At 40.5% G+C, this 13,249-nt stretch overlaps 1 protein-coding gene across 7 annotated transcripts in view; it reads left to right on the top strand.

Moving 5' to 3' along the window:
- STAT4 (signal transducer and activator of transcription 4) overlaps positions 1–13,249 on the top strand; it is a 62,239-nt gene that overhangs the window by 38,771 nt on the left and 10,219 nt on the right. For 5 of the 7 annotated variants that reach the window (XR_012154337.2, XM_073306210.2, XM_073306209.2 and 2 more), the window contains exons 9-17: positions 318–476; positions 1,337–1,429; positions 2,373–2,432; positions 3,883–3,900; positions 3,987–4,080; positions 5,225–5,269; positions 9,747–9,830; positions 10,676–10,774; positions 12,383–12,518. Coding sequence is in view for 6 of the 7 variants with exons in the window: in XM_073306210.2 (XP_073162311.2) it covers positions 318–476; positions 1,337–1,429; positions 2,373–2,432; positions 3,883–3,900; positions 3,987–4,080; positions 5,225–5,269; positions 9,747–9,830; positions 10,676–10,774; positions 12,383–12,518 (788 nt within the window). In the remaining variant the exon portion in view is untranslated. The remainder of the gene's footprint in view (positions 1–317; positions 477–1,336; positions 1,430–2,372; positions 2,433–3,882; positions 3,901–3,986; positions 4,081–5,224; positions 5,270–9,746; positions 9,831–10,675; positions 10,775–12,382; positions 12,519–13,249) is intronic. The other 2 variants (XM_073306206.2, XM_073306211.2) reach the window with 2 other exon arrangements.

Raw genomic sequence — 13,249 nt, 5'->3', positions numbered from 1 at the left:
AAAATACTACTGAGCTTTGGCATTATTGTCCTGTAGTAGTGGTTGCATATATATTTCTCTTTAGCAAGTCACAGGCAGCTTCAAGTCAGTGTTCATGAGGTCTTTGGGAAAGGGCTAATTTCTAAAATGATAAAGGAAAAATTTGGCCAGTGGTTCACATGTATTCATTTAACTGGCTCGGGTTAGCTTGTATAAGGCTAGTAAATGCCAATCAATTCTAATTCTATGATTTTTCTGACAAGAACTTCAGTAACTTTTATGTTCTAATAAGCGATTTATATGAGAGAATTGTAACTTAATCATTTGTTCTGCAATAGTTTTACACTGCTGGCAGAGAGCCTATTTCAAGTAAGAAGGCAACTGGAAAAATTGGATGAGCTGTTGACTAAACTGACTTATGACGGAGATCCTATTCTACTGCAAAGGCCTCACCTGTTGGAAAGAGTCAACTTCTTGCTCTACCATCTTTTCCGAAGGTACGTGAGCTGTTATACGTTTGTGTGTCATTTAAGATGCAGGAATCTAAACCAAACACAATTTATCATCGAAAAGAAAAAAACCTGAACACGTCTTGGTATTTAAGAGAGTATTTAACAGAGCTTGGTATTTAAAGGTGATGAGCCCCTATAACACTAACAGATGTTGGTAGGAACCTGGGGATAGGAGCTTCACAAATCAGGCCCTTAAAGTTTTGTGGTCAAGTTCTGCCTTTGGATAGACATGCATAACTCCCATTGATTTCAACAGGAATCATTCATGTGCCTCTGAACAATGCCTTGGGATGCCAATTTCTTCCATGCCTCTCATTCCCCACCATGAGTGCCACACTCACGCATCCCTTTTAGTTTCTTCCTTTTAAGTAAACCATATGTTGTTACTGTTCCGTCCCTGGTGTTCTGCCTTTGCTGTGGATGTACCACGCGACTGCACTGCTAGTACATACGTAGGACTGGCTCTGTCGGAGAGCAAAATTTGGCCATTTGTCTTCAAAATATGACGGAAATGTGAAATGATTGTTGTATTTCATGTTTTAGACATTTTATTGGAATCAGTTTTGTAGCATGTTTTCCTTCCTCATTTGTGGTGTATCTTTCCTGTATCTTTTAGTGGAATAGGATACCTGTGTGCTATGTTGTGTTCTTCTATTATATTCACCTAGGCTATTTTTTAATGGGAATAACTTGCAAGAAATCTCTAGAAAGTGAGGTGTTGGACTGGGATGTACACCTGCCACTCCAATATGCATAGAAAAGTCACCCTCCATGATGTGAAAGCCTTTTGACTAGTTCTGTACATTTATGCGTGCTTTTAATCAAGCTGTTTCTTTTCCAACTAGTTCATTTGTGATTGAAAGGCAGCCCTGCATGCCCACCCATCCCCAGAGGCCAATGGTACTTAAAACCTTAATACAGTTCACTGTTAAACTAAGGTAAGTAAAGGAAAACTAGTGTTAATTCCTTTATTTCCATATTACATTATATCCTGGGAGAGCCAACATTTAACTCATTGGGCCAAATCCTGCTGACTATACTCAAGCAGAGATCCTATTGCCTTCAATGAGAATTTTCTTGAGTAAGGACATACATACACTGGTCCGAATTCTGCCACCTACAACTATACATGGAGTAAGATCGTGCTCCACGTGAGTGAAGGTGCCAGCTTCTCACTGTGAGTAAAGACCTCAGATGTTTTCCTGGTCACATTTTTAAAAAAATCCTGTATTGGATTCTTGCTTTAATGACATTACAGACAAAATAAGGCACAAAAATGAAGTCAATAATAATAACATATCACATCACACAAGCCAGCTCTGCAGTAGTTTCAAGGCTACTCTTGCACATAAGCAAGGCAAATTACTGCATTTTTGGAGGCTTGAGTCTTCAACAACTCAGAGCCTGAATTTGCTCCCCACTGGTTCCTTGCCTTCTCTGAAAATAGGACTGGATGGTGGAACTCGCAGCTGAATCCCATCCACCAGCAGTAAGAATAGAGGGAACAGGAGCATTCTTGTGGGGGGACAATGGTATAGGAACCCCCATACTTACTATCCTCTTGATGTCTCTCAAAACAGCTGCAGGTCTTATGCATTCACATTTTATCTGTGCCATCCTAACTTTTGTCACATGCCAGCACTTACGATGAGGGAATGAGGGAGATAAGGTGGCAAGTCCCTCCCTCTTCAGCTTAAGCTTGGGACCCTGTAAATCATGATGCAGCTCTGGATACTTGGTCTGGTTTTCTTTAAAATGGGATTTTAGAGACCTTTGACTAGGGAACTACCGGCCTTTATTCTATAGTGACAAATAGCTTTACTATATAAAAGGGACAAGTCCTAGTTCTGATTATTCAGTTTTACACTTTTTATTTCCCAGGCTGCTAATTAAATTGCCAGAGCTGAACTACCAGATCAGAGTGAAAGCAACTATTGACAAGTAAGTGACTACATTATACCCCTAGGGCTCAAAGTCTGTGTTGTTGCTTTATGTGGTTTGAAAGTTGTTGTGTTTTTAAAATACAAGACCTATTCGAATATTAAGGAGGTTTATTATAGTCAATAACTGGTGAAAGATTTTATTTTATATTTAAAAAAAATCTCTCTTTATATCGGATATTTTAAAATTCGAGTCAGCAGTTCCAATGAAGATTTGTAACAGGAGCTGTGTGAAACACAGTGCTTTTGGCTGGCAGCAGCAGCAGCATATTCATTCAAACCATTTTTCAGCTTTGAGTCCTGTGGGATTGTGCCCCTTGAGTTCTGCATTTACACAGATCAAAAAAGTTAAAGGGAATGCCAACCAGTTTTGCTGAGTTTTGGGTGGAAAGCATATGTTAGCCCAAGTTCACTAAAAGGTTGTCATACCCAAGTGAACCTGGGTCGAGCTTTGGCTTTCATAACACATCTGTCTTTGCAATGCCCCTATGCTTTTGACGAAATCAGGCTGCATTAATTTGTAATCACAAAACAAATAACTGCTAAAATCCGGATCCTCGAAGAGAATGGGAGTTTCAGGTTTCTCACTGGCTGTTCTCAGCAGAACCTTAGGGGCTAGCCACATTTCAACTTCTAATTGAATTATTCTAACTTGTAACTAGTTAATAGCGTAGCTAGCTCTAAAAGCTAATTTATGTCAGAACACCACACAGGCCCAGATCCTGCTAACATTTACATACCTGCTTAACTTCATTTCTGTGAATAGTTCCATTGATTTCAGTTGGACTACTCAGGGTAGTAAAGTTAAGCATGTTCTTGGAGGACTGGTGCTATAGTTAATAACTATGGAAGCTTAGAGTGTTCCACCCCTGCCAGAGACTGAGCGTGGCACATGGCTGTCTTCCTGTAAGTGGTTCCTCTGAGCCCCCCCCCCTTTTCTTTTTACAGTGTGATTTGGTTAGTCCTCCTTCTTCCCAGGTGTCTGGGCAGGAGGACATCTCAGAGTGCACTGCCCTACATATTGATGCTTTGTGCACGTCCTCCAGTCATTCTGTGCCCTGCTGTACAGATGCCTCTATTTTCCCAGAATGCATTGATGCAAACATAGTTAGGCAGAGTGGTAGCTTTGGATATGCACATCTAGCTCTGATGGCTGAAAAAAGGCTGTGGAGGCACAAAGTGAATCATATTACCTTTTGCGAATACAGACTAACATGGCTGTTACTCTGAAACCTGTCATATTACTTATAACTAGCTATGTGCCTGCCTGATTACAGAGCAAAAGTCACAGCTGCATTAATAATATGAATGGACCTTTAGAGGCCAAGGCATAATTTAATCTGCTCTTTTTTAAAAAGGCGCTATTTAGTTTGAGTGCATACTATATATATATATATATACACACACACACACTGGGTTACAGGATATATTTTCTCTTTCTTTTTTTTAAGGAATGTGTCAACTGTAAGGTAAGGCTATAAAAGTTTGAGACTTCTTAACTTATCCCACATTATTTTATCTGCCATTGTGTACATTGTTGTAATGTGTTTTCTAGTAATCGCAGATTTGTTCTATGTGGCACTCATGTCAAAGCTATGAATATGGATGAATCTGCAAATGGAAGTCTGTCTGTAGAATTTAGACATTTGGTAAGTTTGCAAGGTACTGTTCTTGTCATGTGACATTGGTAGAGCAATCACAGAATTTTTTTTTTAACCTGAACAAGGAAAACTATATCATTCTTACAGCTGTCTTTCTTTCTCTCTGCTTCACTATAGAGCTTCTACCTAGAACCTTTCACAGCCCCATCATGCCCTGCTTTTTGCTGGAGTTTTAAAGAAACAGCACACATAGCCTCATAGTACTTGCTTTTACTCTCTTTATCAAATATATGCTATACAATGTTCACTGTTAATACTCCACACAAGATTAGGTACCATGTACTTTCTGCTCTACAAACCAATCTCCTTCCCATTCCCTCTGTGTCCAGTGGCTCTAGATTTTTAATCTGACTTCATATGATTTGTAGCGTTTGAGTTTCCATATTTGCTACTGATAATTATTTTGGATATTTTCTTGAATGAACAAATGAACTGACCAAGTAGATGAAAATTAAATAAAGGAAAAGGGGTGTTTGAAATACTTGGAATGAAAAATTTTCCTATCAAAAATGGAGTTTTGTCAAAATCAACATTAATGCTGGGTCTTTCATGTCCCCATTCTCCTGATTGGTCCTGCTGCCTGACGGGACTACATCTCCAGTGATGTGCTGTGGTCTCTTTCTGTGGCTGAACCACTGTGGGGTATCATAGAAGTCCTGCAGGAATGGAGTCTGCAATTAGAATGCAGTCTGCAATTAGAATGCAAGTCTTCACTTTTTGCATTCTTGTTTAGTTATTTTATTATGAACTTAGCTTTATTGAAATATTATGAGTTAATTGTGTATTTAAAAAACTCTTCTTTAAAATAATCACTGAATAGATTTATGAAGAAACACAATCAGAGCCTGAACTATAGATGTTGAATGTAAATCGTGTACTTATCACAGGATTATCCAGTGCCATTAGTTTATGTAAAGACAAATTTTGATTCCACCGGCCATTTAGTGTCATGGAACAATTACTTACTATTTTGAGATCCCTGAAGAAATCATATGTTAGTTTCTGAAGGATGCACAGCACAAATAGACCATCACTATACAACCATAGTAGTAGAACCACTGTAGCGAATACGGCTGCTAAATATTTCTGTCTATAAACTTCCTGAATATAAATCTTAATTTCCATTTTACAGCAACCCAAAGAAATGAAATCAAGTGCTGGAAGCAAAGGAAATGAGGTATAAAGTTTTTTAGTTTTGTAATGTGTTTTTTTTTTATGACTTTCAAATAAAAAGTATTTTAGAATGGATTTCCGCGAATCTCATTTGTAGGCATGTTAGCTTTTGAAATAAACACAGTCATGATAAACTGAACAGTAGACAGTTGTAATATAATAAAAATACACGAGAACTTTTCAGAAATAAATTTCTTAGAAGTTTGAATGAAAAAGCCTCAGTTTTATACAACAAAAACGGTTGTGTTAGACAGCAGGATATATGTATCCAAATGCATGTGTTTCTTCTTAAGGAGTATTCTTTTAAATTGGGCCCAACATTTATATTTTGTAAAAACAAAGTTTTATGAAACCCAGAACAAGAGAAATGTTTCCACAAACTTTTTTTTTTTAATCCAGTAAGAACAGTTCATTAAACAAGTAAACTGAGGGCCAAATTCACAAGTGGAATAAGAGTGTAATTGTATTGAAGTCAATGGGGTTGTGCCTTCTTCAGTCAGCATTGAATTTGGTCCTACTTTGGTAATATTTATCAGTAGCTGGTCTTAGTGTGCCCCCTTGTGGTTAGATTATAATATAAAACTTCAGATTTACAGAATAACTAACACACACTGGACTATCCATGCCCTCTGACGGTTGGGAGACTTATGTACACTTCTGCTTTGTAAAGTGAACAGATGTTGTGAGTGATTGCATCCTAGAATGGTCTAAAAGTATAATTCTCCCATATACCCCAAAGAAAAATTTACATAACCTCAAAATAGGCATTTTCTTGCTCTCTAAAAAACAGACCTTTAAACAAATACCATTAATATCGGTATAGGGACATCAGTATGAATTAGTATTTCGAGTAAGTTTGCTATTTTTCCCTCTGGTTTTTGTTTAATATAAGATTGAAACAAAAATTAGAATTCTACACATGAATGTTCGTACAGCTTTAAGTGTACCAGTATAGTTAAAGTGGTATAACCCTCTAGTGTGGATGCAGCTATTCCAGTATAAACATAGTATGGAGTATTCCTGTCCAGGAAGAGGAAAAGCTGTACTGGTCTACAGTACCCTTCTACCAGTTTAACTGCATCCGCATTAGGGGTTATACTAATATATCTTTAAAAAACCCCACATTCCTAAAAGACACAATTATAAGAGTACAAAAACTGCGTATAGACCAGGCCTTAGTCATAGAGTTTATGTGCAAAACAAGAAAAAGATCAGCATGGATGGTTTAAACAAAAACGAAAAACCCATCACAACCTAAAACCAAGCAGGACACATTTTTGCACACACATCTGTATTCTTGACTGGAACAATTCACCAGTTGATTAGTAAAACTGAAACTCAGGGTCCGATTCTCTGGTGCTCCGTGCCTTGTGAAGTGAATTTGCACTAGGGTAAATGAGTGCAAAGTGGGTGTAAAATGCTACTGCCCTGCCCTTAGTTTGTGCACCTCCTATTAAGTTTGGATTTAGTCACAGATGCTGTGGTCTTATCCAAGGGTTTGGCTACACTTACATTTTATAGCGCTCTAACTTGCTGGCTCGGGGGTGTGAAAAAGCAGAAGGTTTGAGCGCTTTAAAGAGCTTGTGTGGACAGGCTCCAAGCGCAGGGAGCCACTCTCCCAGCGCTCAGAGCTAATCCCCTCGTGGAGGTGGATTACCAGGAGCCCTGGGAGAGCTCTCTCCCAGCACCGGCACTTGACCACACTCACACTCCCGCAGCAGGGCTTTGAACTTTCTAGTGTAGACATAGTGTAAATGCTCCCCTCCCTTTATGCAACCCTGTGGGAAGCAAAAGAGCACGGATGGCATGAAGAAAAGTTGAGGCCTATGCAGATGGGACAGGTAGTGAGAGAATATATTCCTCCAACAGATCACATCCTCCCCCTGAGAATTCTTGGTGCCAAGTGTCCACTCAAAACTACTATCAGGACTCCCAAGTGTTCAAAATATATGCATCAGGCCCCCAAAGGATGCTATGAGATCTTTTAAAGTCTCCTGATTTTTAAATAATTAGCGTTTGGGGTTTTTTATTTGCCTTCTAGTTTGTTAGCCTTTTAGGTTTACGTTTTCAAAATTCTCTCTATAGCCAGGAAGGTTAGCAACATTCATTTAAAGAAAACCCACAAAAAGTAAGGGGAGATTCTCACATAACCACAGGTCTCCAGGAATTGGGACTTGACATTAAAAAAAAAAAAGACAAGATTCACAATAAAATTATAAGTGTTGGCACCAGGGTGAGGGAGATGGGCTGGATGGAAGAGCGGGGCCGGGAAAAGGCTGTACTTTGTGTACCATTCTGTTTGGTAAATGGTATAATATCCCGAATGCAGTTACAGCAGCTCTCAGCAGCTACAGATCCTCTGATCATCCTCCACCATCAGAGGGAGTCACAGCCATGCTGCCAGCCTGTGGGGAACCTAGTGGCAGCAAGACAGCTAGTGCCTATTGTGCTGGGGGAGGACAGGAAACAGCACAGAGACAGAGTGATTCCATGTGAAGATCCTTGTGATTTGGCCAGTCTGTTACTTTTGTTCTCCTGTGTGTGGCTCATCTGGCCATGCCACAGATTTGCCAGCTTTCTCAGTATTGCTGCCGGCCCCCACTTTCTGAGGTGATAGTGCAAACATATGGGTGGCTACTTCTTGTCCTCAAATCTTTTCTGCTGGCTACTTCCATCTGCTGCAGGCAAGAGGAGACTATGACTTTCAGTAGGATTATTGGAGCTATATAGCTAGTTTGGAGTGTTTAAGTAAAACTGCTGGTGGATCGCTGCATGCGGTGACAGATGCCAAACTTCTACCAGCTTCTGCCTTTTTATAAGCACAGACTTGCTCTCCAAGTATGTCTGTGGTTACGGTTTGCAGATGTGCTCTTCAAAACACATACGGTCAGTGTTCTAGTCCTGGATGGGGAAGTTGAGTTAATCATTTTTAGTTAACAGATGGAGACAATTGTCAATGTTCCATGCTGCAACTGCAATTGGGAAAAAATATACTGAGGCTCTAGAAATGGATTCATAAATGAGATAGCACAAGTATCCTGCTTGGTTATTATAGCTGTGTTATTTGTGCCACACTGCTGCTGGTCCCAGGTTCTGAAAAAAGGAGAAGGCAAAGGAGTGTAGTAGCTAGAATAGGCAAATGAAATCTCTCCTGAGAGAGGTCAGGTACTTTTGAAAATCCCACTGGGCAGCCATCTGCATCTTTAGGTGCCTAAATACCTTAAAAATCTGGCCCAGACAGTTTTTAATTCTTTGATTGGTTAGTTCTTTCATTCCAGGTAAGTGTTCGTGAAAGCCTATTGATCAGAAGGTTCTGCAGCTGTGGTTTGTGCCACATTGGGGGGGGGGGGGGACGACACGACTTTTTATTCAAAGCTTACCTTAAAAGGTGAACTGCAAAGCCAGTGAAATTGTGCCTTCCATGGCTTTGGATGATGCATAAAGTTGACATCATACATTTGGGTTTGTGTCTCACTTTTGGTTGTAAAAAACTGGCTTTTCCCCATTGAACATTATACTAGGAATGGCAGGATTGGGTAGTTTCAGGAGGGGAACTTTGACCTGATAGGAGGTGGAAACCTGATATACAGCTCCCGGCTGTTATTTGCCCTTGCGGGCATGCGCAAGGGGAAGGGGAGTCATGGAAGGAGACCTTCCTCCTGCGGCCTATGCAAAGACAGAGAATTATAAATACTCTCTGTAAGCAGGGATTTGACTTAACCCCGCCATGGAGCAAATCAGCTGGAAAGGGTTGAAAAGGAAGTGGAGCTCTAGCACACTCGAGAGCAAGATACACCACCCCTTTGGATGGTACAGAGCAGGGCATGCACCCCCACCCACCCTGAGCTCTGAGCAGCCCTGGGAGAGTTTGTGCCTGAGGCCCAGTCTCTCCCTGTGCTGCAACTGGTGCAGGAGGGCCTCCATGCAGCTCTTTGTGCAAGTTGCACAATCTAGCCCAATGTATGGAGGAGCTGTCGGGCAGCAGGAAAGCTAAGTGAGCGGCTGCTCAAGTTTATCCCTTCTGGGATGTTGCATTCCCAGTCCTCCAAAGATAGACAGAGTCCGCTGGGAAATCGGAATCTGTTTTACATTGAAATTGTCAGTCACGAAAGAAGCTTTTTAAAAAGAAAAAACAACATTTGAGGCCATCTCTATAACTTGCAAAAAGCATAGTTCCTTTTGTTCATTTTTCACTTCAATCCTTAAAAGTGCAACAATCCCTTTAACAATGTTTTCTTAGCTTCTTCAGAAAACAGCAGAAGTTTTAGGCAGAGTTTAAGGTCGGGGCACTGCTGCTTTTTTTTTTTTTTTTTTAATAAAATACCCACGATTTTCCACTGGCTCTGCTTATACAGTATATTCAACTGACATATTTTCTTTTAGTGTTGTGTTCTCTGTACGGTTTGGTTGTAGTCAGGCTCCCAAAACCAGTTTTAAGTGCCAGCTTTGTTCACAGTTTTATAATGTGTTTGCTTCCTCAGGGCCCTCAGATGGTAACTGAAGAGCTGCACTCCATCAGCTTTGAAACACAGGTCTCCCTGTATGGTCTGACTGTGGATTTGGAGGTGAATGTTTTCACTGTTTTTGTGTGGGGAAGAATAAGCAATTATTTGTCCTCAAGCCAAATCAATACCTGTTACTTACAAGAGTTTGAGAATTCTTGGATAAAGATGCACAGTACATAGATTTACAGCAACTTTTGAGCTAACTCTAATTGGCTATGCGTGCTTCACTTTGATACAGTATAAATATGATGTTCTGCAGAGCATTTCGTGCACAGTCCTGCCCCCAGTGAAGTCAGTGGCAAAATTCCCATTGAGTTCAATAAAAGCAGGATTGGGATGCCGCGTGGAGCAGCACGGCATGCTGCTTTGAGAATGATATGATATGGCAAGAGAAAGTTTTAGGGGCCCATGATACACATGACTGCAGGTCTTCCTGGTTCACCACTTGTGCACATCATAGTGTGGCTGACATGAGCCCTCCAACAGTGCAGGGGATACCATAGATCCCCTCCCTGCCAGACAGATGACTGGCTGTTGGCAGCTATACTTCGTGCAGCCCTTTCATACAGCTGATAAGGCAGCCCCTAGGCACAGCTACAGCCGGCCATCTGGGTCTCTGTGGAGTCCAGCACATATAGCTGAGCTCTGAGACTAACATTCACTGAACATCTGGGGGCCCATCCCCAGACCAACAGTTAGCCAGCAACAGCACCCCAGGAGATCTCTGCCCCAAGGAATATGCCAAAAGACAAAGAGGCGATATTGAGACTATTGCAGTTTCCAGTACTACAAAACTATTACGCTAATTTAAAAAACAACAACATGCTGGTAGACTAATACATTCCCCAATGAATGCCTTGTATGCAACACTCTGTAACATTCACATACTCTGTCTTCTTCACCAGACAAGCTCTTTGCCTGTAGTGATGATTTCCAATGTCAGTCAGTTACCTAATGCTTGGGCTTCTATTATTTGGTACAACTTGTTGTCAAAGGATTCTCAGGTAGGTCTTCAAATCCCAAATATTAATTTTCTGTATATTTCAGGTTTCTAGTTATCCACTTGTCAAGCAGAAAAAGATTTTTTCCCAGATCTGATACTTCTAGGAAATCTGGCCTTTTTTCCTGTACATACACTCTATACTACAAATTAGCTGTAATCACATTTATAATAATATGATTAACATTATGTAGAGGATTGAATGGGCCTTTGGATCCAGACATGGTGCCTTTTTTACCTCCAGATTAACAGTTCAAATGTAAGATAGGTCAGTATTGACTGAAAACTGTTACTATTTGACTCCTGGTTTTTGGTCTGTGTGAAATGACTTATTGGAAGTTTCCAGTCTATTTATTATTGATTTGTATTATCATAGTACCTAGGAGCTCCTGGCGTGGACCCGGACCCCACTCTGCTAGGCACCATACACAGTTCTTAGTGGACAAATCTCAATATCACAGAGCAAACATTCTCAAATGACATGTTGGTAGTCCTGGTAAAAAGACCAATGATAGAATGGGCTTGTAGATTTAATTACCCTTTCACTCTCTTGATGTGGTTTCTCTGCAACAGGACTGGGGAAAATTGAAGGGGTGTACTTAGAAGTCTTGTACTCCTGCTTCTTGCACTGTTCCTAATTTGTGAGTATATGGAACACCTTAGAAGATTGCCTTGTACTAAATGCTGCAAACCTATATCATTCACAAACACTAACTTCACTGAAAAAAATGATCCACGCCTGTGATTAATATATACTTACATGTTATACGTAAAAGAGCTTTCATTATTCAGGTTAATTCTTTGCAATATGTAACTCATAGCTTGAGCATCAGTCTGTCAAATTGGATACATAAGAGTTTCTGTACTGTATTAAATACAGTTTTCCTCACTTATTTCACAGGAGTTAGTGCTTTTATTAAATTAGAGCATAAGTAAGTGGACTGACACCACCTGCTAGTAGCTCCAACTTCAGGGGAAAGATTGTTGCTTCCCAGTCTGCGGTAGGTTGAGAACAGACTGCTCAGTTAGTCACACCAATTACCTTTACCAGCATTACTGCTACCATATCGTGGAATAGCTATAATAGTAGCTGTACATGAGAAGCTCCTCTAGTTTTTCAGTCGGGGATTGGTGGTTGCCTGTAGATGTTGCGGGGACAGAGAATGCAGGAAAGGATGTGTCAGAATGCCACCAAGAATTGGCAGACCAAATGACAATCCATCTAGATATCAATTTTAACCCAAACAAAACTCTTAACCTAAGTCTTTGGAGCACAGTCATTAGTCTGTTCTAGATTAAAGGATTCAAATAGAAAAAAAAAATCCATCAGCCAGGCCATAAAAAGAATTTAACAACATATTTCCATACAGGGTGTCTTAAAGGATTAGTTAATAGACTTGGCACACTGAAGTTGTGTTTGCTCCAGATGGAAATTGTCTTCTGAGAACACCTGCTCTTATCGGGCAGCTTTTGTTTGTTAGCATTGTTAGCAGCACTTCCTTCTGGGACTATCAAAACTAAGGTGCACCTGACTTCCTCTTTGCAGTTTGAAATGTCTAATGTTTTTCAGAGTGGCTACCAATGTATAAACAAAGCATGAATTCTATTGCAGAACCTGGCTTTCTTTAACAATCCCCCCACTGCCACTCTGAGTCAACTCTTAGAAGTACTGAGCTGGCAGTTTTCATCTTATGTTGGTCGTGGACTCAATTCTGAGCAGCTCAATATGCTGGCAGAGAAACTTATGGGTAAGAACCATAAAACTACGATAGCTGTTCAATTTCTATTTACTTCTAAATATTACACATGACAAGCCACACTCTGCCCACTTGCAGGTTAGAAGTCAAAATTTATGCCCAAAATCCCCTCCTCCACCACCCCCCTTCTTCCCCCACATTGTTCACTAGTTCTCAACCAATTTGTAAATACAGTTTGCCTTCTTCCCCTTTGTGCTCTCATGTGCTATTGCTACGGGTGACATCACTTTTCAGTAACACCAACTACCTCCACCACTCCGCTCAGCGTTGCCAATTGTTCGTTAATACTTTTAAAGTAAAAAAGGTACGTTTCACCTTATTTTTGGCAAAAAGTGCCTTAGCTTGTGAACTTCCACACGATTAGGCTAAGCAAAAGGGTGTCATAGTTGCAACAAACTATGGTAAGCGTTGTTAAAGAACTGTGAACCTATTATGAAATGAAAGGGCAGTCTTGGTCTGTTAAAATAAATACACACACACACACCCCCTACCTTTTATCTTCTGGGTCACTTGTCTCCTGAAGGCAAAGAGGGATCACTCCTGCTCTGCTGATGAAGGAGAAGGGAGCTCCTCTATGGGCAGGAAGTGTATTAGTTAAGTCATAGTAAGCTTTCTAGTAGCAGGATGGACACTTGAAGGTTTCAGCTACCTGTCCTCCAGAAGGGGGATTCAAGCTTTGGAGGAGGCTGGTAGATTTATCTGTGGTTAAAAGGTGGAGAGGC

Source organism: Lepidochelys kempii, chromosome 11 (genome assembly GCF_965140285.1).
Source record: "Lepidochelys kempii isolate rLepKem1 chromosome 11, rLepKem1.hap1, whole genome shotgun sequence".
In the NCBI taxonomy this organism is placed as follows: domain Eukaryota; kingdom Metazoa; phylum Chordata; order Testudines; family Cheloniidae; genus Lepidochelys; species Lepidochelys kempii.
The sequence above is the reverse complement of the archived record's forward strand: the minus strand, read 5'-3'. Positions and strand labels throughout refer to the sequence as shown.